This window comes from Tamandua tetradactyla, chromosome 3, assembly GCF_023851605.1.
Source record: "Tamandua tetradactyla isolate mTamTet1 chromosome 3, mTamTet1.pri, whole genome shotgun sequence".
NCBI lineage: Eukaryota > Metazoa > Chordata > Mammalia > Pilosa > Myrmecophagidae > Tamandua > Tamandua tetradactyla.
This window is the reverse complement of record NC_135329.1, coordinates 208850771-208875671: the sequence shown is the minus strand read 5'-3', so window position 1 is coordinate 208875671 and position 24901 is coordinate 208850771. Positions and strand designations below refer to the sequence as shown.

Sequence of the window (24901 nt, the reverse complement as noted above, 5' to 3'; positions counted from 1 at the left end):
GAGATGGAAACAGCCAAAATGTCCATCAACAGACAAGTGGCTAAACAAACTGTGGCGTATACCTACAATGGAATATTATGCAGCTTTAAGACAGGATAAGCTTATGAAGCATGTAATAACATGGATGGACCTAGAGAACATTATGCTGAGTGAGTCTAGCCAAAAACTAAAGGACAAATACTGTATGGTCACACTGATGTGAACCGACATTCGAGAATAAACTTGGAATATGTCATTGGTAACAGAGTCCAGCAGGAGTTAGAAACAGGTGTGTCTTGGAGCAACTAGAAGAAAAAATGAAAAATTGTGGAACTGTAACCCATACCAAACTCTAAAATTGGTTGTATAGCTACTTGTTAAAATGTACTTGGACATTTATTACTTTTTTGTAAATATGTTATTTTTCACAATAAAAAAAAAGTTAAAAAAAAAACAGATTACAGTACATTTGTGTAAATTTGGCTGGGGAGGTGGGGGTGTCAAATAAAACTTCACCAATTTAATCTGAGTTTTTTGTTTTTGTTTTAAATGACGGTAATATATTTGTGCATCAATGATTAATTTAAAATAAATTATTAAAATCTTTCATGGGGAATTCAGGAGGTTATATCTGAAATCCCTTTCATGTCTAAAAATTCTAGGACTCCATAGTGACCAGGTCTTAAATGAGTGAGGGACGTGCAGAGGCCCTTCTCAGACTTCAATATCAAAGTCTTCCTCCTATTATTGCTTCTATTACAGCAATACCATGACAGTTGAGTGACCAAATATTTTAGTTGCCTTGTTTTTAAATCTTAACAGATTTATAGTCAAAATGATTTGAAAGTAAATGTAACTGACTAATTTACAAATTAAAGTTTAAACAAACAACTCCTAACTTATAATCAATGAATGAGCTCAGGCCTGTGAATCCTTGAGCCATATTTTATGCTTGCATGTGGCATATTCCCCACTCACCTCCAGACACAAAGGTCTAAAGCCTTCATCAGTCTTAAACCTGTCTATGACCTCCAAAAGATAAAGAGACAAAATTTAAAGATCAAGAAATGCTAATTTAAAATGTATTATTCTATTAAAAATAGCAAATGTGGCCATTTATTAGCAAATTACACTATCCACATAATACATTTTATCTTTTCATATCAAAAGTAACTTAAGATATGTAAAAGGAGGGCCACAGTGGGTCACCAGGCAAGAATGCTTGCCTGCCATGCCAGAGGTCCCAGGTTCAATTCCTGGTGCCTGCCCATGTAAAAAAAAAAAGATATGTAAAAGGAGCTCAAATAAATATCTACCACATATATAAATATTTCCCCTAATGGCCTTTAAATATTTGGCTGCTTTTGCTTTAACGTATTAAGTGTGAACACAATTCTTTTAAATATTAAATTAAATTAAACTAAATTAAAATGCAGTATTGGTTTTAGCCTGGTCTAATTGAGTGGACTTCCTAAGGAGAGAGCTGTAAAAGGGCACCTGTGTGCATGTTTGACGCACGGCCAAAAATGGTGTTTATGGAAAACTTCAGATGGAGCAACTAGGCACTCAGCCAACAAAATCTACAGCTGTGCAAGTTGGAATTTACAAGTACCCAATCTCCAAAAGCAAAAGAGGAATTATGGGACAGACTTTGAAGCTTGTTTATGTGTAATTTTTTCTAACAAGTAACTCTGTATTTCTCTATTCAGATGTATATATTCTATGATCAACACTTAAAATGTTTTCTAACACCAAGAGATAACAGTGAAAGGGAATTCCAATTAGGTGTTGATATTTCTTCCCCCCCCCCCCCCCACATTTATCTGTAAACAGAAGAAACTAAGGACAGCTAGGATGGAGAAATTTAAATTCTATACCCAGGTATTTGTAAATTTCTCCTCAGCTTCAGCCCTGAGGGCTAACTCATCTGGCTCTCCTGGTTAACAGGGGTCCTGAAAACAAAGCAGTTCCTGGCTTAAAGGAAGAGAAACTAGAGAGGCTGCAGTTTATCAGAATCTCTGAAAAAGCACCTCATGTGGTTTGAATAAACCCTACACCCCTTCAAACACTCATGCTCAGACTGTGCTGGTATACACCTAGAGTCTGCCTGAAATCTCAGGGGTGGGAGTGTATTATCAGTAAATGGGCGTGTTATATGTATAACCCTAAGTTGTTATATGTTATATGTATAACCCTAAGAGGCGCGGCAGCTTCTGAAGGAAGATAAGAACACTATGTAAGAAAGAACACTGGAAACCACAGCTGAAGTCTGAATGTTGGGAGGTGGAGACTAACTATGCACATAGGCAGGACACTGCACTCCAATTAAAGGTTGTACTGATTTCAAGTACAATGGTACATGATAGATTATAAACTAAATTGCTTCAGCGAGAAACAAAATCAAATACTTTTGGGGACAACAAATTGGAGTGAATAAAAAATAGCATATCTGGTCTTGGCACCTTGCCTAGTCATTATAATTCTGAATAAAAAAATAAACCAATCAGTGAACAGGTATCTAGCATTTATGTGACACAGAAGAGATTTTTTTGAGTCACTTCCAACTATCTTACTGTGAAATATCTAAAACAGAAATCACTAATTCTGTTTAGATGAGAAGGACCATGTATCTTAGGATAAAGTTAGCGTATCAAATTTGTGCCATATCAGTGTCATTCCAGCTAATCTGGCAACCTCAACCAAAAATGAATTTATCTGCTGCTCAGACTATTGCAATGGGAGTGTGATGCTCCAAAGTGGGCTCCTCAGAACTGGTCTTCAAAACCCATACAGTTAGCAACTAGGAAATACTGTTTTATAGACCACAGCAGACATTTAAACTGTAGAAATTCAGAAATAAGAACACTTTTTCACTTGTGACATTTCTTCCTTAAGAAAGGATCATTTTGCCAAATCATTTCTATACAATCTGAAATGGGTATATATGGAAAGAGGCTTCAAAGTTTACTTTAGTAAAATCCTCCACTACTTTGCCCACTGTAGTCTATGCATTACATAAAAGATACACGTGCTTCTGCTTTCTGGAAGGCAGTGTTACACTGTACTTACTCTGGTTCTTTTTTGTGTCTGTGCGTGTCCAATAAACTGGCTGACAATTCATATATAAATTATAATTTCTACTAGTATACGGAAGAAACAATCACATCACAAGTCACTCCCTTTATGCTTTTACCTTCCCTAGTTCTGAAGGTCAAAGCTGTGCCTGAACTTGTACTGAAATATCTGGTATTAATAAAACAAAGAAGGAATTAATATATTTTTTTAATGGGGGAGAACGGGGTGGAATCTACAAAGGGGGATTTCACTTACTAAGTAGCATTATATTGGGCTACATTAATAATTTTCCCAGCAGGCCTTCCATGATTTTACTTTGAACAATCATAGTCTTTGTTTCTCAGATCCTCTTACATGTGACATTTGATCAAAGTTTTAAAATCAGCAGCTAACAGAGAAGGAAAAAAGAACTGCTCAAGAAGGCATTACAGAAAGTCAGCCCATGTCTGATTTCAATGCTACTGCAAGCTGGACCACAGATATTTTCCAGCTTAACAATACTTCTGCATTGAGTTAAATTTTCTGCACCCTAAACACATGCTTTGTTGTATTTCATCATACTTCCCATAAGGGAAATATGCCCTAAACATCACTAAAGTAAGCCTTAAAATTCTTCAGTTCTTTCACACAAGTGTTTTTGTTTTAAAGATATATATACAAGGTACCAAAAAATTAAATTTATATCTATTCCAGGGTCTTTGTACAAAGACTTTTAAAAAACGTTTTTAAAAAGACTGCCTCAGATAGAATCAAAGAACTGCAGGAAGATGTTGAAATAGGAAGCTCCAGGAATCAGTCCATCCACTAGAACAACTATTAAACAGGCAGGAATTGTCTGAATAAACTGTTTTGAAACTTCAGAGTCCAGTAAAGGATTATACAGCATCCAGAAAAGATCAGGAGAAAGAGACTGTTAAACTATGGAAAATACAAGTAAGCTGCTCTCCCCACACAGTGGTTACCCATCAATAAGCATCCCCTTACTTCGCAGGCAACAGTGGGGTCCAGTCCTTGGCATTGTTTGCTGGTACCAGCAAGGAACACTAAAATTCACTTCCTTGGAGGGGGGAGAGGGGGAAATGAAGGCAAATACAGAGAAGGAACTAAAGGGTATCAGGAAAACAATGAATGAAAAATATGAGAATCTCAATTAAACAGACAGAAATTTTTAAAAGGAACCAAACAGAACCACTGGACTTGAAGACCACAATTACTGACAAGTTCCCAGGAGGGTTACAACAGCAGATTGGACCTAGCAAGTTTTCTTCAGCAAACTCAAAGAAAAGACCATTCAAATGAGTCAGGGTGAGAAGAAGAAAGAAAAAACTATTATAAAAAGAGAAAACAACATAAGAGAGCTCTGGGACACCATCAAGCATACCAATATACAATTATGGGAGTTCTAGAAAGAGAAGAGAAAAATGAATAGAAAGAATACTCAAAGAAATAATGACAGCAAACTTCCCGAACTTAGCAAAAGAAGTGAATATGCACATCCAAGAAGCCCACAGAAAACCAAACACAAAAAATCTGAAGAAAAAATATACTCCCTTAGATACTGATCAAACTGTTGAACGCAAAGGAGAGAGTTCTGAAAGCTGCAAGAGAAAAGCAAAGTGTTATATACAAGGGAGTCCCAATTAAATTAAGTTCCAATTTCTCATCGAAAGCCATGGGGGTTAGTCCTTTGTCAGGACAAAAGATAGAAAAAGCCCAGAGAGTTTAGGAAGAAAAAAACAGAAAGAGCTGAGAGAGAAAAACCCAGAGAAGTTTGGAAAGGGCTTAAAGAAAAAAGCCCTGGAGATGCTCAAACAGGACCCACAGAAGTTCAGAGATGAAGCCACTGGAACCAGAAGCTGAGCAACCTGGGAGTGAAGGACCAGCAGATGCTGGCTATATGCCTTGCTCTCTGACAGAGAAACCCTGGAGGCCAGCAGCCTGTATTCTGAGTCCAGGGTATTATCCTGTTTGACACCTTAATGGGGACATTTTCATCGCCTTAGAAAGTTAATAAATCCCCATTGTAAAAACCAAACAAACAGACAAAAAAAAACCTAGGGGCAAGAAGGCAGTGGGTTGAAATACTTAACCTGCTGAAAGAAAACAAATGCTACCCAAGAATTTTATATCCAGTGGACTTCAAAAATGAGAGAGAGGGTGGGCCATGGTGGATCAGCAGGCAGATTCTCACCTGCCATGCCAGAGACCCAGGTTTGCTTCCTGGCGTCTGCCCATGCAAAAAAAAAAAAAAGAGGGAAAGAGTAAGACATTCCCAGGTAAACAAAGCTAAGAGGGGATTTCATCCCCACTAAACCTTCCCTACAAGCAATGCCAAAGGGGAGTTCTTCAGACTTAAAGGAAAGGATGCGAGACAGTAGTTCAAAGCAGCACAGAGAAATAAAGACATCCACTAAGATAACCATTTGGGTAATTACAAATTCCAGTACTATCTATTTTATTTTCTGGTATGTAACTCCACTTCTTACTCTATACAAAAAATGTATGAAAATGCATAAAAAATAATGGTAAAGTTTCAACATACAATGTGCAAAGATATAATTTGGAACAAGCACAAAACAAGGGAAGAGGATGGAGGCACAGAATGGTATATGTGTATGCTACTGAAGTCAGGTTAGTATAAAATTAAATAAGATTCATATACATTTTGGATGTTAAATTTTTACTCCATCCAGATGGAAATGAGAGGGGACTCAATATGGTAAGATACAAAAAATCAAATAAATATACAAAGAGGTATTAATGGAAGAATTGGTGGACAAAAGAAAGGCGTAAAACTTATAAAGACTAAGCAAAGTGGCAAAAGATAAGCCCTATATTATTAATAGTGACTTTAAATGTAAATGGCTTAAGCTCTCCAGTCAAAAGGCAGAGACTAGCAGAACGTATAAAAAAGTATGACTTGACCATATGCTGTTTACAAGATACTCACATTAAATTAAAAAATCTAAGTAGGTTGAAAGTTAACGGATGGAAAAAATACACTATGCAAGTAGTAGCCAAAACACAGTTGAGGAAGCTACAGTTGCATCAGAAAAAAATAGACTTTAAGTAAAAAACAGTTACCAAAGATGGTAATAATATACTGATAAAGGGGTCCATTCAACAAAATGTAACTATTATAAATATATATGCACCTAAAAGCAGAGCTGAAAAATATTTGAAGCAAATACTGACAGATTTAAAGGCAGAAACTGAGCATTCTAACTTAAAAGTAGGAAATTTTAACACACCACTTTTAATAATGGGCACAGCATCCAGAAAGAAGAGCAACAGGAAATCTAAGACTTGAACAATACTCTAAACCAATCAAACCTAACAGACATATATTCTTTACCCAACTACAGCAGAATACACAACATTTTCTTCTTTAATGCCCATGGATGATTCTCCAATGACAGACCATATCTTAGGTCATAAAACAAGTGTCAGTAAGTTCAAAATTACTGAAATCATACAATGTAACTTCTCTGACCACAATGGAATAAAGCTAGAAATCAACAGGGAGGGAGAAATGGAAGATCCACAAATTTGTGGAAAATAAACAATGTATTCTTCAACAACCACAAGGCTAAAGAAGAAATCACAAAGGAAATAAGGAAAGATTCTGAGGCAAATGAAAATGAAAACACAACTTACGATAATTTACAGGATGCAGTAAAGGCAGTGCTGAGAGGGAAATACATAGCACTAAATGCTTACACTAAAAATGAAGAAAGATCTCAAATCAAGACCTAACCTCACAACTGGAGGGCAAATAACCCAAAGTGAACAGAAGGAAAATAATAACAAAAATTAGAGTGGAGATGAACGCAAAAAAAAAAAAAAAAAAAGAGAGAGAGAGAGAGAATCAACAAAACCAAAAAGTGGTTCTCTGAAAAGATCAATAAAATTGACAAAACTTTAACTAGACTAATGAAGGAAAAAAGAGGACACAAATAATTCAAATAAAAAATGAAAAGGGGAACATTACTACCCATCCCACTGAAATAAAAAGAACTATAAGAGGATATCATGAAAAACTGTATGCCAACAAATCAGATAACCTGGGTGAAACAGTGCTATGGCAACTCAACTCAGTGGCAGAATTCTCGCCGGCCATGCTGGAGACCCAGGTTCAATTCCCAGTGCCTGCCCATGCAACAAAGAAAAATAGAAACAGAAAAAGTCCTAGAAACCCACAAACTGCCTACACTGACACAAGCAGAAAAAGGTCTCACAAACCAGTCAGTAGTAAAGAGATTGAATCAGTAATGAAAAACCTCCCAATGAAGAAAAGTCCAAACCCAGGTAGTTTTGCATGAATTTTACCAAAAATACTAAGAATTAACACCAATCCTGTTCAGAATCTTTCAAAAAAACTGAAAAGGAGGGAACACTTGCTAATTCATTCTATGAGGCAAACATCACCCTCATATGAAAGCCAGATAAAGATACAATGAGAATGGCATGGGAGATGACTCCCAGGGATGAGTTTGGCCCTGGCACCATAAGATCAACAATTGTATCCTGATCAAAAGGGGGAAAAGAATTGTAACTAATAAAGTATGTCTCAGTGGCAGAGAGAGTTCAAATAGAGTCAAAAGGCTACTCTGGAGGTTGCTTTTATGTAAGCTTCAGTTAGACATTGCTACCTATCATAACCTGCCAAATCTCAACCAGGACCATTCCAGCCAATCTTAAAGAACATCTAGGGCAATATAGAAGATTTCAGAGACTTCCGGAGAAGATGGCGGCTTAGTAAGACGCGCGGGTCTTAGTTCCTCCTCCAGAAAAGCAACTAAAGAAACAGAAACAATACGAAACAGCTTCCGGAGTCACGACAGAGACCAAAAAGACAGCGTACCCCATTCTGGAACAGCTGAACGGCAGGGAGAATCCACTGCGGTGAGATACCCGAGGGGCGCGCGTTTTCCCGGCCGGGGCGGCTGGCGACTGGGGTCCCCTCCACGCACGTGGCTCCCCGGTCTGACTGGGAACGTTGGCTAGCGGGGGCCTCCCGTCACGCTTGGCGTCTGGGGCCAGCTGGGCAATTTAGACTGGCACTCCCCCAAGCCGCGGCCAGCGACCCCCGCCTCCACACACGGTTTCCCGGGTCGACTGCCCCGCAGACAGACGACCGCCATGAGCGCCACCTACCGGGCAGGAAAAGAAAAACAGAGCCCAGAGATTCCACAGAAAAACCTTTCAACCAGCTGGGTCCCACACCCAGGGAAATCTGATCAAATGCCCAGACACCAGCAGAAAATAATGGATGACGCTCGGAAAATTGAAGATATGGCCCAATCAAAGGAACAAACCAATAGTTCAAATGAGATACAGGAGCTGAGACAACTAATGCTGAATATACGAACAGAAATGGAAAAACTCTTCAAAAACCAAATCAATAAATTGAGGGAGGACATGAAGAAGACATGGACTGAACAAAAAGAAGAAATAGAAAATCTGAAAAAACAAATCACAGAACTTATGGGAGTGAAGGACAAAGAAGAAAAAATGGAAAAAAACAATGGATACCTACAATGGTAGATCTAAAGAGACAGAAGCTACAATTAGTGAAATGGAGGATGGAACATCTAAATTCCAAAAAGAAACAGAAACTATAGGGAAAAGAATGGAAAAACTTGAGCAGGGAATCAGGGAACTGAATGACAATATGAAGCGCACAAATATACGTGTTGTGGGTGTCCCAGAAGGAGGAGAGAAGGGAAAAGGAGGAGAAAAACTAATGGAAGAAATTATCACTGAAAATTTCCCAACTTATATGAAAGACCTAAATATACAGATCCAAGAAGTGCAGCGCACCCCAAAGAGAATAGACCCAAATAGGCGTTCTCCAAGACACTTACTAGTTAGAATGTCAGAGGTCAAAGAGAAAGAGAGGATCTTGAAAGCAGTAAGAGAAAAACAATCTGTCACATACAAGGGAAACCCAATAAGACTATGTGTAGATTTCTCAGCAGAAACCATGGAAGCTAGAAGACAGTGGGATGATATATTTAAATTACTAAAAGAGAAAAACTGCCAACCAAGACTCCTATATCCAGCAAAATTGTCCTTCAAAAATGAAGGAGAAATTAAAACATTTATAGACAAAAAGTCACTGAGAGAATTTGTGACCAAGAGACCAGCTCTGCAAGAAATACTAAAGGGAGCACTAGAGTCAGATACGAAAAGACAAAGAGAGAGGTATGGAGTAAAGTGTAGAAAGAAGGAAAATCAGATATGATACATATAATACAAAAGGCAAAATGGTAGAGGAAAATATTATCCAAACAGTAATAACACTAAAAGTTAATGGACTGAATTTCCCAATCAAAAGACATAGAATGGCAGAATGGATTACGACCCAGCAATACCATTGCTGGGTATCTACTCAAAGGACTTAAGGGCAAAGACACAGACGGACATTTGCACACCAGTGTTTATAGCAGCATTATCTACAATTGCAAAGAGATGGAAACAGCCAAAATGTCCATCAACAGACGAGTGGCTAAACAAACTGTGGCGTATACCTACAATGGAATATTATGCAGCTTTAAGACAGACTAAACTTATGAAGCATGTAATAGCATGGATGGACCTAGAGAACATTATGCTGAGTGAGTCTAGCCCAAAACTAAAGGACAAATACTGTATGGTCCCACTGATGTGAACCGACATTCGAGAATCAGCTTGGAATATATCATTGGTAACAGAGACCAGCAGGAGTTAGAAACAGGGTAAGATAATGGGTAATTGGAGCTGAAGGGATACAGACTGTGCAACAGGACTAGATACAAAAACTCAAAAATGGACAGCACAATAATACCTAAGTGTAATGTAACTAGGTTGGAACACTGAATGAAGCTGCACCTGAAATATGTTTTTTTGTTTGTTTGTGTGCTTGTATCTTTTGTTTTTGTTTTTTTCTTTTTCCTTTTTATATATATATATTTTTTATTAGTATTATTATTTTAATTCTCTTCTCTATATTAACATTCTATATCTTTTTCTGCTGTTTTGCTAGTTCTTTTCCTAAATCGATGCAAATGTACTAAGAAATGATGATCATACATCTATGTGATGATACTAAGAATTACTGAGTGCATGTGTAGAATGGAATGATTTCTAAATGTTGTGTTAATTTCTTTTCTTTTTTTTGATTAATAAAAAAATTAAAAAAAAAAAAAAAAAAAGAAGATTTCACAAGGGTTCCATACACTACAGTAACTTTCAGAAACCTATAACCTCCAGGCGGGTCCCTGGACCAGATAAGTCCTGTAACCTAGAGGGTCCTAGGTTTGCATTTGGCAAAATCCAGTACCCCTTCTTAATAAAAACACTTTGAAACATAGGAATTGAAGGAAATGTCCTCAACATGATAAAAGGCATATCTGAAAAACTCACAGCTAATATCATCCTATAAGGTGAAAAAGTGAAAGCTTTCTAAAACAAGGAACGAGACAAGGATGCCCACTGTTAACAAAGTTACTCAATGCTGTACTGGAAGTTCTAGCCAGAGCAATTAGGCAAGAAAAAGAAATAAAAAGCATCTGTAGCTGTAGACATGATCCTATATAGTTTCATCTCCCTACCCCACATTAGTAACAGACCCTTCTGACACGAAAAAGTTAGAATGGCCATAGCCTAAATACCTCTAAAGAGAGGGAAAGAAGGATCAAAGGTGATGGTGAAGTTATACAGAGAAGACAGGATTTAGCAAATGAACATGACTACCGAATCATTAAATTGATATTTCTTTTGGTCTCTAGTATCTTAGAGCAGCTAGAAGTAAAAACTTAAAATTGTAAAATTATGACCCATGCCAAACTCTGAAATATGTTCTACAACTAGTTGTGGTGCTGTGCTTTGAAATCTATTGCTTTTTCATATACGTGCTATTTTTTACAAAAAAAGAAGAAAACATTGATTGTGATGATAAAAATATATGCCTTCACCGCTGTGGGAGGCAGTTTGGCGGTTCCTCAAAAAGTTGAACATAGAATTGCCATATGACCCAGCAATACCACTGCTCAGAGGACTTAAGGGCAAAGACACAAACGGACACTTGCACACCAATGTTTATAGCAGCATTATTTACAATTGCAAAGAGATGGAAACAGCCAAAATGTCCATCAACAGACGAGTGGCTAAACAAACTGTGGTATATACATACAATGGAATATTATGCAGCTTTAAGACAGAATAAACTTATGAAGTATGTAACAACATGGATGGACCTTGAGAACATTATGCTGAGTGAGACTAGCCAAAAACTAAAGGACAAATACTGTATGGTCTCACTGATATGAACTGACATTAGTGAATAAACTTGGAATATGTCGTTGGTAACAGAGATCATCAGGAGATAGAAATAGGGTAAGATATTGGGTAATCGGAGCTGAAGGGATACAGACTGTGCAACAGGACTGGATACAAAAACTCAGAAATGGACAACACAATACTACCTAACTGTAACACAATTATGTTAAAACACTGAATGAAGCTGCATGTGAGAATGATAGAGGGAGGAGGGCTGGGGACATAAATGAAATCAGAAAGAAAGAAAGATGTTAAAGATTGAGATGGTATAATCTAGGAATGCCTAGAGTGTATAACAATAGTGAAATGTACAATGTACAAATTTTAAAAATGTTTTTGCATGAGGAAGAATAAAGGTATGTCAATACTGCAGGGTGCTGAAAATAGATGGTAATTAATATTTTAAAATGTCACCTTATGTGAGAGACTAAAGCAAAAAATATTTGGTACAAAATTTATATTTTGACTAGAGCATTCCTAATATAACTTATGTAGATAGTTTGATTGAACGTCATAAGTACTTGGAATCTCAGGTAGGACATGAGATTTCGTTGGTTTGTCCAGAGTGATGCCCCAATGAATCCCAGAGTGATTTGATCAGTGAGTGGAAAAGTATTTGCAAGACCCCTTCAGGGAATGGTGAGAGCAGGGAGAAATTCAACTTCCCCAAGTCGAATTCTTAATATTCTCACAAGCAGTGTGGACAACCAAAGCTACAGGCTGAGCCCCCAGTCTTAGGGTTTGTTCATATGAAACTTAACTCCACAAAGGATAAGTCAAGTCTACTTAAAATTTAGGCCTAAGAGTCACCCCCAAAAGAGCCTCTTTTGTTGCTCAGATGTGGCCTCTCCCTCCAGCCAACATCACGAGCAATCTCACCACCCTCCCCCTCTCTGCGTGGGACATGACTCCCAGGGGTGTGGACTTTCCTGGCAACGTGGGACAGAGATCCTGGAATGAACTGAGACTCAGCATCAAGGGACTGAGAAAAACCCTAGAATGAGCTGAGAATTAACATCAAGGGATTAAGAGAACCCTCTCGACCAAAAGGGGGAAGAGTGAAATGAGACTAAAGTGTCAATGGCTGAGAGATTCCAAACAGAGTCGAGAGGTTATCCTGGAGGTTATTCTTACGCATTAAGCAGATATCACCTTGTTGTTCAAGATGTAGTGGAGAGGCTGGAGGGAACTGCCTGAAAACGTGGAGCTGTGTTCTAGTAGCCACGTTTCTTGATGATGATTGAACAATGATATAGCTTTCACAACGTGACTCTGTGAATGTGAAAACCTTGTGTCTAATGTTCCTTTTATCTACCATATCAACAAAAGAGTAGAACATATAGAATAAAAATAAATAATAGGGGGAACAAATGTTAAAATAAATTTAGTTTGAAATGCTAGTGGTAAATGAAAGCAAGGGGTAAGGGGTACGGTATGTGTAACTTTTTTTTTCTCTATTATTGTTTTATTTCTTTTTCTGTTGTCTTTTTATTTCTTTTTCTAAATCGATGCAAATGTTCTAAGAAATGATGAATATGCAACTATGTGATGACATTAAGAATTACTGATTATATATGTAGAATGGAATGATATCTTATTGTTTTGTTTGTTGTCAATTTTTTTTTTAATTAATAAAAAATATATATATGCCTTCTAGCCTCCTATATTCTGGAGCAGCCAGAAGGAAAAAGATGAGAGGATTATATGGTAGCCCATGACAAACTCTGGGATCTGTCCTGTTACGATTTGTTGAAGACTGCTTTGAAAACTATTGCTTAGTTATTTCTTTGCAAATATGTTATACAATAAAAAAGATCAAAAAGATACCATGAGAAAAGAAAAATTACAGACCAATGTCACTTAGGAATACAGATAAAATAAAATACCAGCAAATCAAATCCAACAGCACATTAAAATAATTATATACCATGAACGAGGGGATTTAGCCCAGGTATGCAGGAGTGAATCAACATTAAGAAAACCAGATAATATACCACATTAACAGAATGAAGGGGAAAACACACACATAAACACGTTCATCTCATTGACACAGAAAAGGCATTTGGCAAAACCCAGCACTCCTTCTTAATAAAAACACTTTGAAACACAGGAATTGAAGGAAATGTCCTCAACATGATAAAAGGCATATCTGAAAAACTCACAGCTAGTATCATCCTTTAAGGTGAAAGAGTGAAAGCTTTCTAAAACAAGGAACAAGACAAGGATGCCCACTGTTATCAACGTTACTCAATGTTGTACTGGAAGTTCTAGCCAGAGCAATTAGGCAAGAAAAAGAAATAAAAAGCATCCATAGCTGTAAGAAGACATGCTCCTATATACAGAACCCTGAAAAATCCACAACAAATGAATTCAGCAAAATCACAGGGTACAAGATCAACACCCCAAAATCAGTAGCGTTTCTATACGCTAGCAATAAACAATGTAAAGAACAAATCACAATAAAAATTCCATTTACAGTAGCAACTAAAAGAATCAAATATCTAGGAAAGAATCTAACCAAGGATATAAAAAACTTGCACACAGAAAACTACAAATCATTGTTAAAAGAAGTGAAATAAGACATTGGTGTTTGTGGACAGGAAGGGATTCCCAATGCAATCCCAATCAAAATTCCAAGAACCTTCTTTGTAGAAATGGAAAAGCCAACCACCAAATTAAAGGGACCCTGAAGAGCCAAAGTCATCTTAAAAAGAACAAAGTTGGAGGACTCAAATTTTCCAATCTTAAAGCTTATTACACAGCCACAGTAATCACAACAGCATGGTACTGGCAAAAAGACATACACATAGACCAAAGAATCAAACCGAAAACTCAGAAAGCAATCCTCACATTTATGGCCAACTGTTTCCTGACTAGGGGGCAACCACCACTCAATTAGAAAAGAATAGTCTCTTCGATAAATGGTACTGGGAAAACTGGGTCTCCATTTGCAAAAGAATGAAGGTGGACCCCTACATCACACCTTATAAAAGTCAACTCAAAATGGATCAACAACCTAAATGTAAGACCCAGAATTATAAAATTCCTAGAAGAAAACACAGGGGACCATCTTCAGGACCTTATGTTAGGCAGTGGTTTCTTAGACTTTACATCCAAAGCACAGCAACAAAAGATGAAGCAGATACACGGTACCTCATGAAAATTAAAAACTTTTGTGCACTAAAGGATTTTATCACGAAAATAAAATGACAGCCTATACAATGGGAGAAAATATTTGGAAACTACAAATCCAATAAGGGTTTGATACCCAAAATACATAAAGAAATCCCTCAACTCAACAACAAAAAGACTAACAATCCAGTTTTAAAATGGATAATAGGGGCGGGCCGCGGTGGCTCAGCGGGCAAAGTGCTTGCCTGCTATGCCGGAGGACCTCGGTTCGATTCCCGGCCCCAGCCCATGTAACAAAAACAAAGAAACAAAATACAATAAAACAAGAAAATGTTTAAAGATGTTTCCCTTTCTTCCTTCCTTCCTTCCTTCTATCCTTCCTTCCTTCTCTCTGTCTTTCCTTTAAAAAAAAAAAAAAAAAAAAAAATGGATAATAGACTTGAGGATACATTTCTCCAAAAATATAAAAATGGCCAAAAAGCATGTGAAAAGATGTTCCACATCATTAGTCATCAGGGAAACACAAAGCAAAACCACAATGAGATTCCATTTTACACCCACTGGAATGGCTATTTATTTTTTAAAAATTGAAAATTACAGGTGTTGGAGGAAATGTGGAGAAATAAGAATGCTTATTTCTTGTATTATTATCATGTAAAATGGTACAGCCACTGTGGAACAGTTTGGCAGTTCCCCAGAAAGTTACATATCGAATTAACATACGACCTGGCAATCTTACTTCTAGGTATATACCCAAAAGAACTGAGAGCAGAGACTCAATTAGATATTTGCACATCAATGTAAATAGCAGCATTATTCTGTCAAAGGATGGAAACAACCCATGTGTCCATTAACTGGTGAATGGATAAACAAAATGTGGTATAAAGAGAGAATCGAATATTATTGAGCCCTGAAGAGGAATGTGACAACATGGATAAATCTTGAAGAGATCATGTTAAGTCAAATAAGCAAGACACAAATAGGCAAATATTGTATAATCTCACTGATATGCCTATTAGAATAAGCAAACACATAGTGTTAGAATCTAGAATATAAGTAAGCAGGAGATGAGGTAAGGTAGGGAACAGGGAATTTTCTTTTTCTTTCTTTTTCTGGAGATGCAAATGTTCTGGGAAATGATCATGGTGATGAGTACATAGCTGTGTGGTGATACTGTGAGCCACTGACTGTACACCAAGAATGGAATGTTCATATGTTAAGAATATTCGTGTATGTATGTTGTTTCATTTTGTCAATAAAAATATTTTTTTTTAATGCACAGAGTTCCTATTTGGGATCATGGAAAAGTTTTGGGAATGTGACAGTGGCACAACATTGTGAACATAATTAACATCATTGAATTGTGTATTTGAATGTGGTTCAAAGGGGGAATTTTAGGTGTATATATGTTAGAATAAAAGTTTTTAGGACAGTGTGATGGTGGCTCAGTGGGAGAATTCTTGCCAGCGATGCCGGAGACACAGGTTCAATTCCCGGTGCCTGCCCATTCCAAAGAGGTAGGAAAAAAAAGAATTAAAAAAAAAAAAAATCCATGGAACAGCACAACACCAACAGTGAACCCTAAACTGAACAATGGACTATAGTTTGTATTACAGCTATTAAAACATGCCTTCATCAGTTATAACAAATGTACCACATCAATGCAAGGTGTTAATTGTAGAATTGTATAGGGGAGTGTTGTATTATATTTATTCTTTAATTTAAAAAAAGGGGAAAAAAGCCTCCCCCTTCTCATAAAAAAAATAATTTAAAGATTTCAGGTTTAGTAAATTAGCTTTATTACTAGTTCTGGAATTAATGGTAGTCAATCTGATGAAATGGAATATAAAAAGCAAACCAGGAAAATCAATTCATTAATTCATGCTTAAAGTCCTTATCCAAATAAATTTTCCTCAAAGAAATGGAAAAAAGAAAAAAAAAGATTAGGAGAGGAAATATCTCACACTTTAACATGCTATATAAGGAAAGACAACTGAAAGGAAATCTTGCAAGGAATTTTATCCCTTTGAACTTCCAAATAAACTCTTAAGTAAGATTATGCAAACTTCAGTAAAACCAGTCCTGATTAGAGGGAAAAAATGCACCCTGTCTCCAAGTCAGTTCTGGAGGCTTTCTCCAGAGTTGTTACGGTTTGTATTGGGTAAAGAAAGACCTCCTAACAAACCAGCATTCTTTTCCACATGATCAGAGCTAATTGGCCCCCCTGCAGACTAAGTGACCAATCACATCAGCTTCAGATGAAACCAGCCCCCACTACATTATAAACAGAAGAATGTGAACTATAAACCCAGTCCAAGAAGAGAACCTACAAACTAGACTTGGAGACTAAAATTACCTGATCAAAAAGACATACTCCACAAGTTTCCTCAAGTCCTCCTACCTCTGCATACAGGCTGACTCATCAAAAGAACCGGTGAGTACATGAAATATTACTCATTCATATTTCATTTAAAGTGAACAGGGAAAGAAACTGATTGGCAAGCAGGAACAGAACTAGTTATTTCCAACAGATTTTGAAAACAAAAACACTAAAAAAATAGCAAAGTTCTCTGTTTTTTTTTCCTTAAATTTTCTAAATGGAATAATAGCCGTATTAAAAACATTACTGGGAATTTTCCTCTGAATGGTTTTATTAAATACATACTAATGCCCCATTAGAATACAGAAATGAACAGAAGAGAAAGGCCTTAGAAAAAATTCAGTCTTTAAAAAAAAAAAGTGTCTTTTTCTTTTGGAAGGAATAAGAGAAACCCAAAATGAGCATACAGAAACAAATGACCAAAGAATGAAACGTTTTGTTTTCAATTTTTCTCCATTAAAAAAAATTATGCCTTTCTGGGATCTGTCCTGTAACCAGTTGTTGAAGAGTGCTTTAAAAACTATTGCTTTTTTTTTTCTTTCCTGCGTATGTTATACAGTTTTTAAAATTAAAAAAAAAAAAAACATACCTAACCTAATTTGAAACTTGTTTCAGCAGAAAATTATTACTGAAATTAGCAGCTGCTTCCACAAATAAAAATCCAAAATGCTAAAGACTCTCTGAGCTTATATAATAGGTTTAGAACTCACACTGTTTGCCCTAATTATAGAGCATATTCCTGAGATAGTCTTAAAGTATGTGGCCTCCCTTAACTCATAACATGTGTAGCTATGGCCAATTTTCTATGAACTATACTACTACTTTACAACATGGCAATAAAAGACATAATTAAGTACTACAAACTGAATCCATTATTTTGATGACCAGAGAAGCAGCCTATAATTTTTATAAAGTACTATTTTTAACACCAAGCAGTTTATAAATGGACAAATATTTTACAGCCCACACACACAGATACAAGCAGACTTTCCAAGCTCCATTTTACTTTCTAGTGGAATCAGCTGATGAAAATCATTTAACTACAAACCAAGACAAATGATACATTCATGAACTGTGGAATTGTAACCCACACCAAGCTCTGAAATCTGTTCTACAACTAACTGTTGTGGCGTGCTTTGAAATTTATTGCTTTTTTGTATATATGTTATTTTTCACAATGAAAAAAATACATAAAAATAAATATATGAAACAAACCTGTAAACCTGAGAAAAACTGAAGATTCCAGTTTAAAACATTCTCTTCTCAAAGCTAATTACGATGTGTGTTTTATGCATGATGTGATATATGTTAAGATTTCACTGTCAAATTATAAAATCACTTGCCAATCTTTAAAAATATAAAATTTAAAAAAAGGACTTAGTGTGCCATGTTAACATGAAAATTACTTGGAAATATAATAGTATAAACATAATGTCTTCCCGTCAGACATTTAAATTTGATGGAAAGAAAATACTACATCCATCAGGCAACAACAATACAATTTTTTTTTTTTTTTTTTTTTTTAAAGGAAAGACAGAGAGAAGGAAGGAAGGAAGGAAGGAAGAAAGGGAAACATTTTTAAACATTTTCTTGTTTTATTGTATTCTGTTTCTCCGTTTTTGTTACATGGGCTGGGGCCGGGAATCGAACCGAGGTCCTCCGGCATAGCAGGCAAGCACTTTGCCCGCTGAGCCACCGCGGCCCGCCCTACAATACAATTTTTAAAAGCCTATACAAATATAAAATCGTATTTTAAAAAAGAAAGCATCATATAGAAGAGCTGTTTTCAGTTGAGGCAATAGGTAATAAATTTACAAACTTGTAGAACTATAAGGAATCATTATTTAATTCCGTCTTTTTTCTATCTTTCTTTTTACTATAAGGAAACCTGGCCAAGGTTGGTGTCCAAACTGACACAGTCATGTAACCACACTTTTGTATTTTCCCAAATAGGAAAATAATTTTTAAAATGTAATACTATCATGATTTTATAAAAGAAAGGACATTTTAATACTTAAGAAAGAAGGATTTAACAATGGAAAGACAGTGGGCCCCCCTGAACAAAGGTATGCAGAAACAGTATTGGCCATCAACATTTCTCACTGTTGGCTGAAATGAAAATGCCCATCACAGACCTAGTACACACCACCAGTACATGTTCCACAGTTAGGCTGGTCCAGTGAATGTTATTTTCTCACTTGGCAAAATTCGAAAGTGGCAGTGCTAGGTGAAAACTTTCCTCCCCACTTTAATTCTACTGGTCTGTACATTCCAAAAGACTAGGTTATCCATAATTCTGATTGTACTAAACTACGTATCTCCTTAACTGAAAATATACTGTGATTTGGGGGAACTCACTGTGCCTCAGCTTCATCCTATGTAAAATGGGAATAATAATGGGGCTTATTACCATGAAAGTTAAGAAATATTCTTACTAACAATAAAGCAAGTAATACTTTACCATGAGTTTAATCTGTGCCAGGCATTGCCTGTCACACTGCCTGAGTTAATACATGGGAAGTGTTAGGTATTTATATATATAAGTGTGTTTCCAGGCACAGAAAACAGTCAGTATATATTAGCTAATATTATGATACTACGATAAGAATCATATACAAAGTTAAAATGGTTTAAGATACTCAAGAAAGTTAGAGGGACAGGAAGAGCCTCTAAGTATACTTACTAACATGTGGTTGTCAAAGACCATCTTGTGAATGCAATACCCACCATCTTGAAAGGATTTTTATTTCACCAAACTCTGTAGTAGTTTTACTTTGTAAAAAAAAAAAAAAATTAATCGACCTTGGAGTTAGTAAGATCCGGGTAATAATTCAAATTCTGTTCCCACTTGCCTCGTGCAAATTTCTTTTACCTCCCTGAACCTCAGTGATTTCATCTGAAAAAAAGGGAATAATAAAGTCTACCTTGTGAAGATACCCAAGAATCAGAGATAATGCAATAGAAAAAGCAGCTAGCTCAGTGCCTAAGAAGTTATTATTTCCAAAAGGGTATTATCACATCTACTAAAACATTTAAAGAATCTAGCAAAAGGGGGTCATTAAATATCTCTGCCAAGGGAAAAAACAAGAAAACAATTCTCTCTCCACTCCACAATCAAATCAGAACCTAGAATATTCAACAAGGCAGCAATCTATCAGCCAGGGAAGAAAAGCCTCCACAAAAGTGGTCCCAAAGAGACAAAAACAAAATATAAATAAAACTCTTTGGATAAAACACATATCAAAACTGCAGGTCTCTAAAAGATTAGCACAAATAGAAGTCTAGCTTCCATTTATTTACAGAGGAACACTTATGAATTTAACTTACTCCTTTTTATTATGAATTCATTCAATATTTTGTGATTTATAAATAATATTTGGTCAAATGAATAAACATTTGAAGAAAGACAGAGGGGTGTCAAGCACAAACCACAATTCCCAACCTAAAGAATTTTCTAATATACTCGGAAAATATTAAAATGTGAAATATTTAAATTGTCATTCAAGGAAACAATAAAAAAGGTATCCTATGGTAATATGTGATCAGCCAACAAAGGAATGACTTAGACAATAAATGCCTCCTTTTACGTAGAGAAGAGAGAGCCGGCAGACTGGGAAAGTCTTTCCAAGCTGTAGTCAGGAAAGCATTCCAAAGAAAGCAGAAAATGAATGGGGGTGAGGTCTCAAAATGTATGAATATTAACTGTATAACAGTTAAGGATTTACTAATTTACTCGATTTCAGAGAATTACAGCCTGAGATGGATGGAAGTAACTGCAAAGTTATTGCTCCTCTCCTAACTCAGAGATACCAGAGGATGGTCACCAAGGATGGCCACAGCACACTTCAAATGGATGGTGCTCAAAGAGGCCTTGCCTATCTTCGAGATGCTTGGGGAATCCTAATGGACATGCGCTGGCGATGGATGATGTTGGTCTTTTCTGCTTCTTTTGTTGTCCACTGGCTTGTCTTTGCAGTGCTCTGGTATGTTCTAGCTGAGATGAATGGTGATCTGGAACTAGATCATGATGCCCCACCTGAAAACCATACTATCTGTGTCAAGTACATCACCAGTTTCACAGCTGCTTTCTCGTTCTCCCTGGAGACACAACTTACAATTGGTTATGGTACCATGTTCCCCAGTGGTGACTGTCCAAGTGCAATCGCCTTACTTGCCATACAAATGCTCCTAGGCCTCATGCTAGAGGCTTTTATCACAGGTAATTGTCTTTGTTCTTAAAAAAAAAAAAAAATTGCAAGTGTTTTGGAAAGGGTATAGGAAGTTATAAGCAATTCTGTAATTAAAAATATAGAATAATTTATTTGCATTATTAGCAGTAATGTCTGAGACAGAAAAGAAACATCTAAGGCCAAACAATAGAAGAAGTTAAAGGAACCTGACTCTACACTTAAATTTTACCTCTTGGAACTTCTTAAGAAAAGGAGAATCATTATGACACTAACTTACAGGAACATCTTATAGTCAAAAAATATTAACATAAGGTGTAAGAGAAGCATTTTTAGAACAGTAAAACATTTTGTTAAGTAAATAAACATAATCAATGCATATTTTGACAGTCATCTTACCTAACAGAGGAATTTAATTATTTTTCCTTCACTGGCCTTGAATTTTCTCCTCTGAGTTCATCTTTTCAAGATTTATTCAATACTACTGAGCCCAGAGCCCCACATTAGCATTATATGTTAGAGAACAAGTATACATGCTCTTAACAAATTGCATTAGAAATAAAGCCAGAAGGATTATGAAATTTTGCTTATCGACCCTGGTTGATAAAAGACTCTTTCCCCAAATAAAGTAGGTCTAGTGTCCTTTTTATAACGAACATACATAATTTTTTAAAAAAACCTGGTTTTAACATACTATCCAATAATCAGAAGGTAAACACTAGGCCGTATGAAGGGCCATCTGGGGTTTCCCAGTGTGCTACCACTGGCTTTACAACCCGTGACAAATCACAACTTCTGGAACAAGAGTTCTTAAACTGGGTCAGCCCATGGATAAAATTTACGGGGCCTGTGAACTTAGATGGGAAAAACTTTCTTTTTTTCACTAACCCACTAACTGAAATTTGGCATTTCTTTCAATTATGAATGTAGGCAACAAAACAGAACATTAGCAGGGACTGTAACTTTAATACAAATAGAAATCATAGATATTCTCGTATCACACAGCAGTACTTCAAAATTACACTAAGTCCACAACCAGATATTGTTATTTAATGAATTAATAAAACACACATAGTACTATATTACAAACTTTTAAAATATCCACAGGATTTCAATATATTTGGTTTCCTTTGAAATCCTACGTTTTATGTGCATGCATTTAAAACATAATTCTGAGAAGAGGTCCATAAACTTCACCAGGCTGCCAACATGATCTGTGGCACAAAAGGGGTCAATAAACCATGATCTGTAGTTTGGGACACAAGGAGGATACACTTGAAAAGTAGGCTGAAATAAGCTAATAGCCACAGCCTTCCAAAAAAAGTTTCCTATAAGACTCAAAGTTTAAAATTTTCTTCAATGTGTCACTAATCCTATTAGTCCCCTCCCCTACTCCAAATCATTCTGCTCTGAATCTAGTCTCTCTTTCAACTTGAAGTCATCAAGTTGTAACCAAAGTATATCTATTTTCTATTATATCACAAAGGGCGGGGGGGAGGAGAATATAGGAAATAACCAATTCTTTGACTTTATAAGAAACTAGAGCACAGTTTTACATTTCTTACTTTGAAATCATAGTTTTTAAAGTAAGAATGTATGAATACTTTGAAAAATTCTTCAAACAAATGAAATGAGACTACCAAAATTAACAATAATTCAATTCCCAACTCATTTGGAAGGCATGGCACCTAAAAAAATGTATAACTATTTTATATACCCTTTTCAACCACACAAAGTATTGCTATTTATAGTTTTCATTCTAAAAAAAATTCAATGGTTTCTAATTTAGGTGCCTTTGTGGCGAAGATTGCCCGGCCAAAAAATCGAGCTTTCTCAATTCGCTTTACTGACTTAGCTGTAGTAGCTCACATAGATGGGAAACCTAATCTTATTTTCCAAGTGGCCAACACTCGACCCAGCCCTCTAACCAGTGTTCGGGTCTCAGCTGTACTCTATCAGGAAAGAGAAAATGGCGAACTCTACCAGACCAGTGTGGACTTCCACCTCAATGGCATCAGCTCCGAGGAATGTCCATTCTTTATCTTTCCTCTAACATATTATCACTCTATTACACCATCAAGTCCTCTGGCTACTCTGCTCCAGCATGAAAATCCTCCCCACTACGAATTAGTTGTGTTCCTTTCAGCAATGCAGGAAGGCACTGGAGAAACATGCCAAAGGAGGACATCCTACCTACCCTCAGAGATCATGTTACATCATTGTTTTGCATCTCTGTTGACCAGAGGCTCCAAAGGCGAATATCAAATCAAGATGGAGAATTTTGACAAGACTATCCCAGAGCTTCCAACTCCTTTGGTTTCTAAGAGCCCAAACAGGACTGACCTGGATATCCACATCAATGGACAAAACATTGACACTTTTCAGATCTCTGAAACAGGGCTGACATAGTAAGACTTATCCATGACAACCTTTATTTTTTAATGTATTAAGTATGCCCAGCCAGTTATACAGCTCCTTTTCCTTCATCATAGTTCATGTTTTATTTTTTTTTTTTCCGATTCTGATTACATCTAAAGATTATGCAGGTGATCATACCTATGTCCACAAAAGATGGCTAAGCTAACAATACACATTCTGGAAATGTAACCATCTGCTTTACAAAGACTGTGTCTGTGGTTATCTACTGAAATCAATTACACTCAACTTGACCGAGATTTAAACACTGCTGGTGAATTTAAGTAACGAAGGTGAAATGGACAGTGATGTTGAACACAACTGAACTCTAAGAAAGTCAATCATAAATCTCTCATTTACACCTGCAAATCAAACCAACGCCTAGTTTCAAACCTAGCTCCTTGAGGAACAAATGAGTTCACAATATTTAGTGAATATCCTTTAAAAACTGTTACTTCTATCAAGGCAGCAAAGATTATTCCTTTGGTTCTTTATACCACAAAACTGTGATAAGTATTACCCTTTTAATTTTGAACAGCTGAGAACAAAAATTCACAGGAAAAACAGCAAATCATAGATTACATGCAAGCCTAAAAGCATGTGAACATGACACACAAACCTACCAATGTTCATATACTTGTGGGAGAAAGTGATAATGCAAATAAGAGGAGCTCCAGCATGAATGGACCTTCCAAGGTGGTAATTTTGGACAAACAGATGCAAAATTATACCTACTTTAAAGCTACCCTGCATATAATCAGTGATTTAAAAATTATTATCAACTATTCATGTGAATGGTTTCAGACCTAAACAAAAATATTTCCTTCCTACCAAAAGGTTCTAAATAATTCATAAATGCAAATATATTTAAGTTTCTGTAGATACAAAGGTTTAGTTGGATATATTTTAACTAGGAAAAAATTTCTCTAATAGATAAAGCAAAAAATAATTAGGCAACAAAGTATTTTCAAACCCAAATTCTTGTTTCCAGCTTCAAATAGTTTTTTCTATAAACACAAAATGAGTGTTTATTCACCAGTAGGAGGTTGGACTAGATGAGCTCTATTACTTCTTTCCAAATCTAAAATGCTATGAAAACTATGCTTTCTCTGCTGCTTCATTTTTTTATTTTACATATACTAAGATGAACCCCATTCCCTTACCTTACAATTTAGGACAATCCTTTGCACACTTTCATTTTAACATAAAAATGAGACTGTTCTCAAACGTAAAATAAGAATCAGAAGAGTCGGACTATCATGTTTCAAGGTTCATGCTGCTCTTCTTTTCTGAATTCTCCCTATTCAGATTTATGTCGGAAAAGAGAAAGATTAACCTTTCCCACTGGTGATGACCCAGGCAGGAATCAACTCTTGAAATAAATACTAGCTGAATATAGGCAATCAGTTGT

General features: G+C 36.2%; 2 protein-coding genes across 8 annotated transcripts in view; one reads left to right on the top strand and one right to left on the bottom strand.

Annotated features, from left to right (window-relative positions):
• Nucleotides 1-24901, bottom strand: part of GIGYF2 (GRB10 interacting GYF protein 2) — a 164047-nt gene that overhangs the window by 71640 nt on the left and 67506 nt on the right. The gene's annotated exons all lie outside the window — the stretch shown is intronic.
• Nucleotides 20648-23541, top strand: KCNJ13 (potassium inwardly rectifying channel subfamily J member 13). Of its 2 annotated transcripts, none has more exons than XM_077155444.1 (2): nucleotides 20648-21107; nucleotides 22865-23541. In XM_077155444.1, the coding sequence occupies exons 1-2, from the start codon at nucleotides 20648-20650 to the stop codon at nucleotides 23482-23484; spliced, it is 1080 nt and encodes a 359-aa protein (XP_077011559.1). In that variant the 3' UTR covers nucleotides 23485-23541. The 2 variants fall into 2 exon arrangements, with proteins under 2 accessions (XP_077011559.1, XP_077011560.1); XM_077155445.1 differs by having other exon boundaries at nucleotides 20648-20871; nucleotides 22865-23004.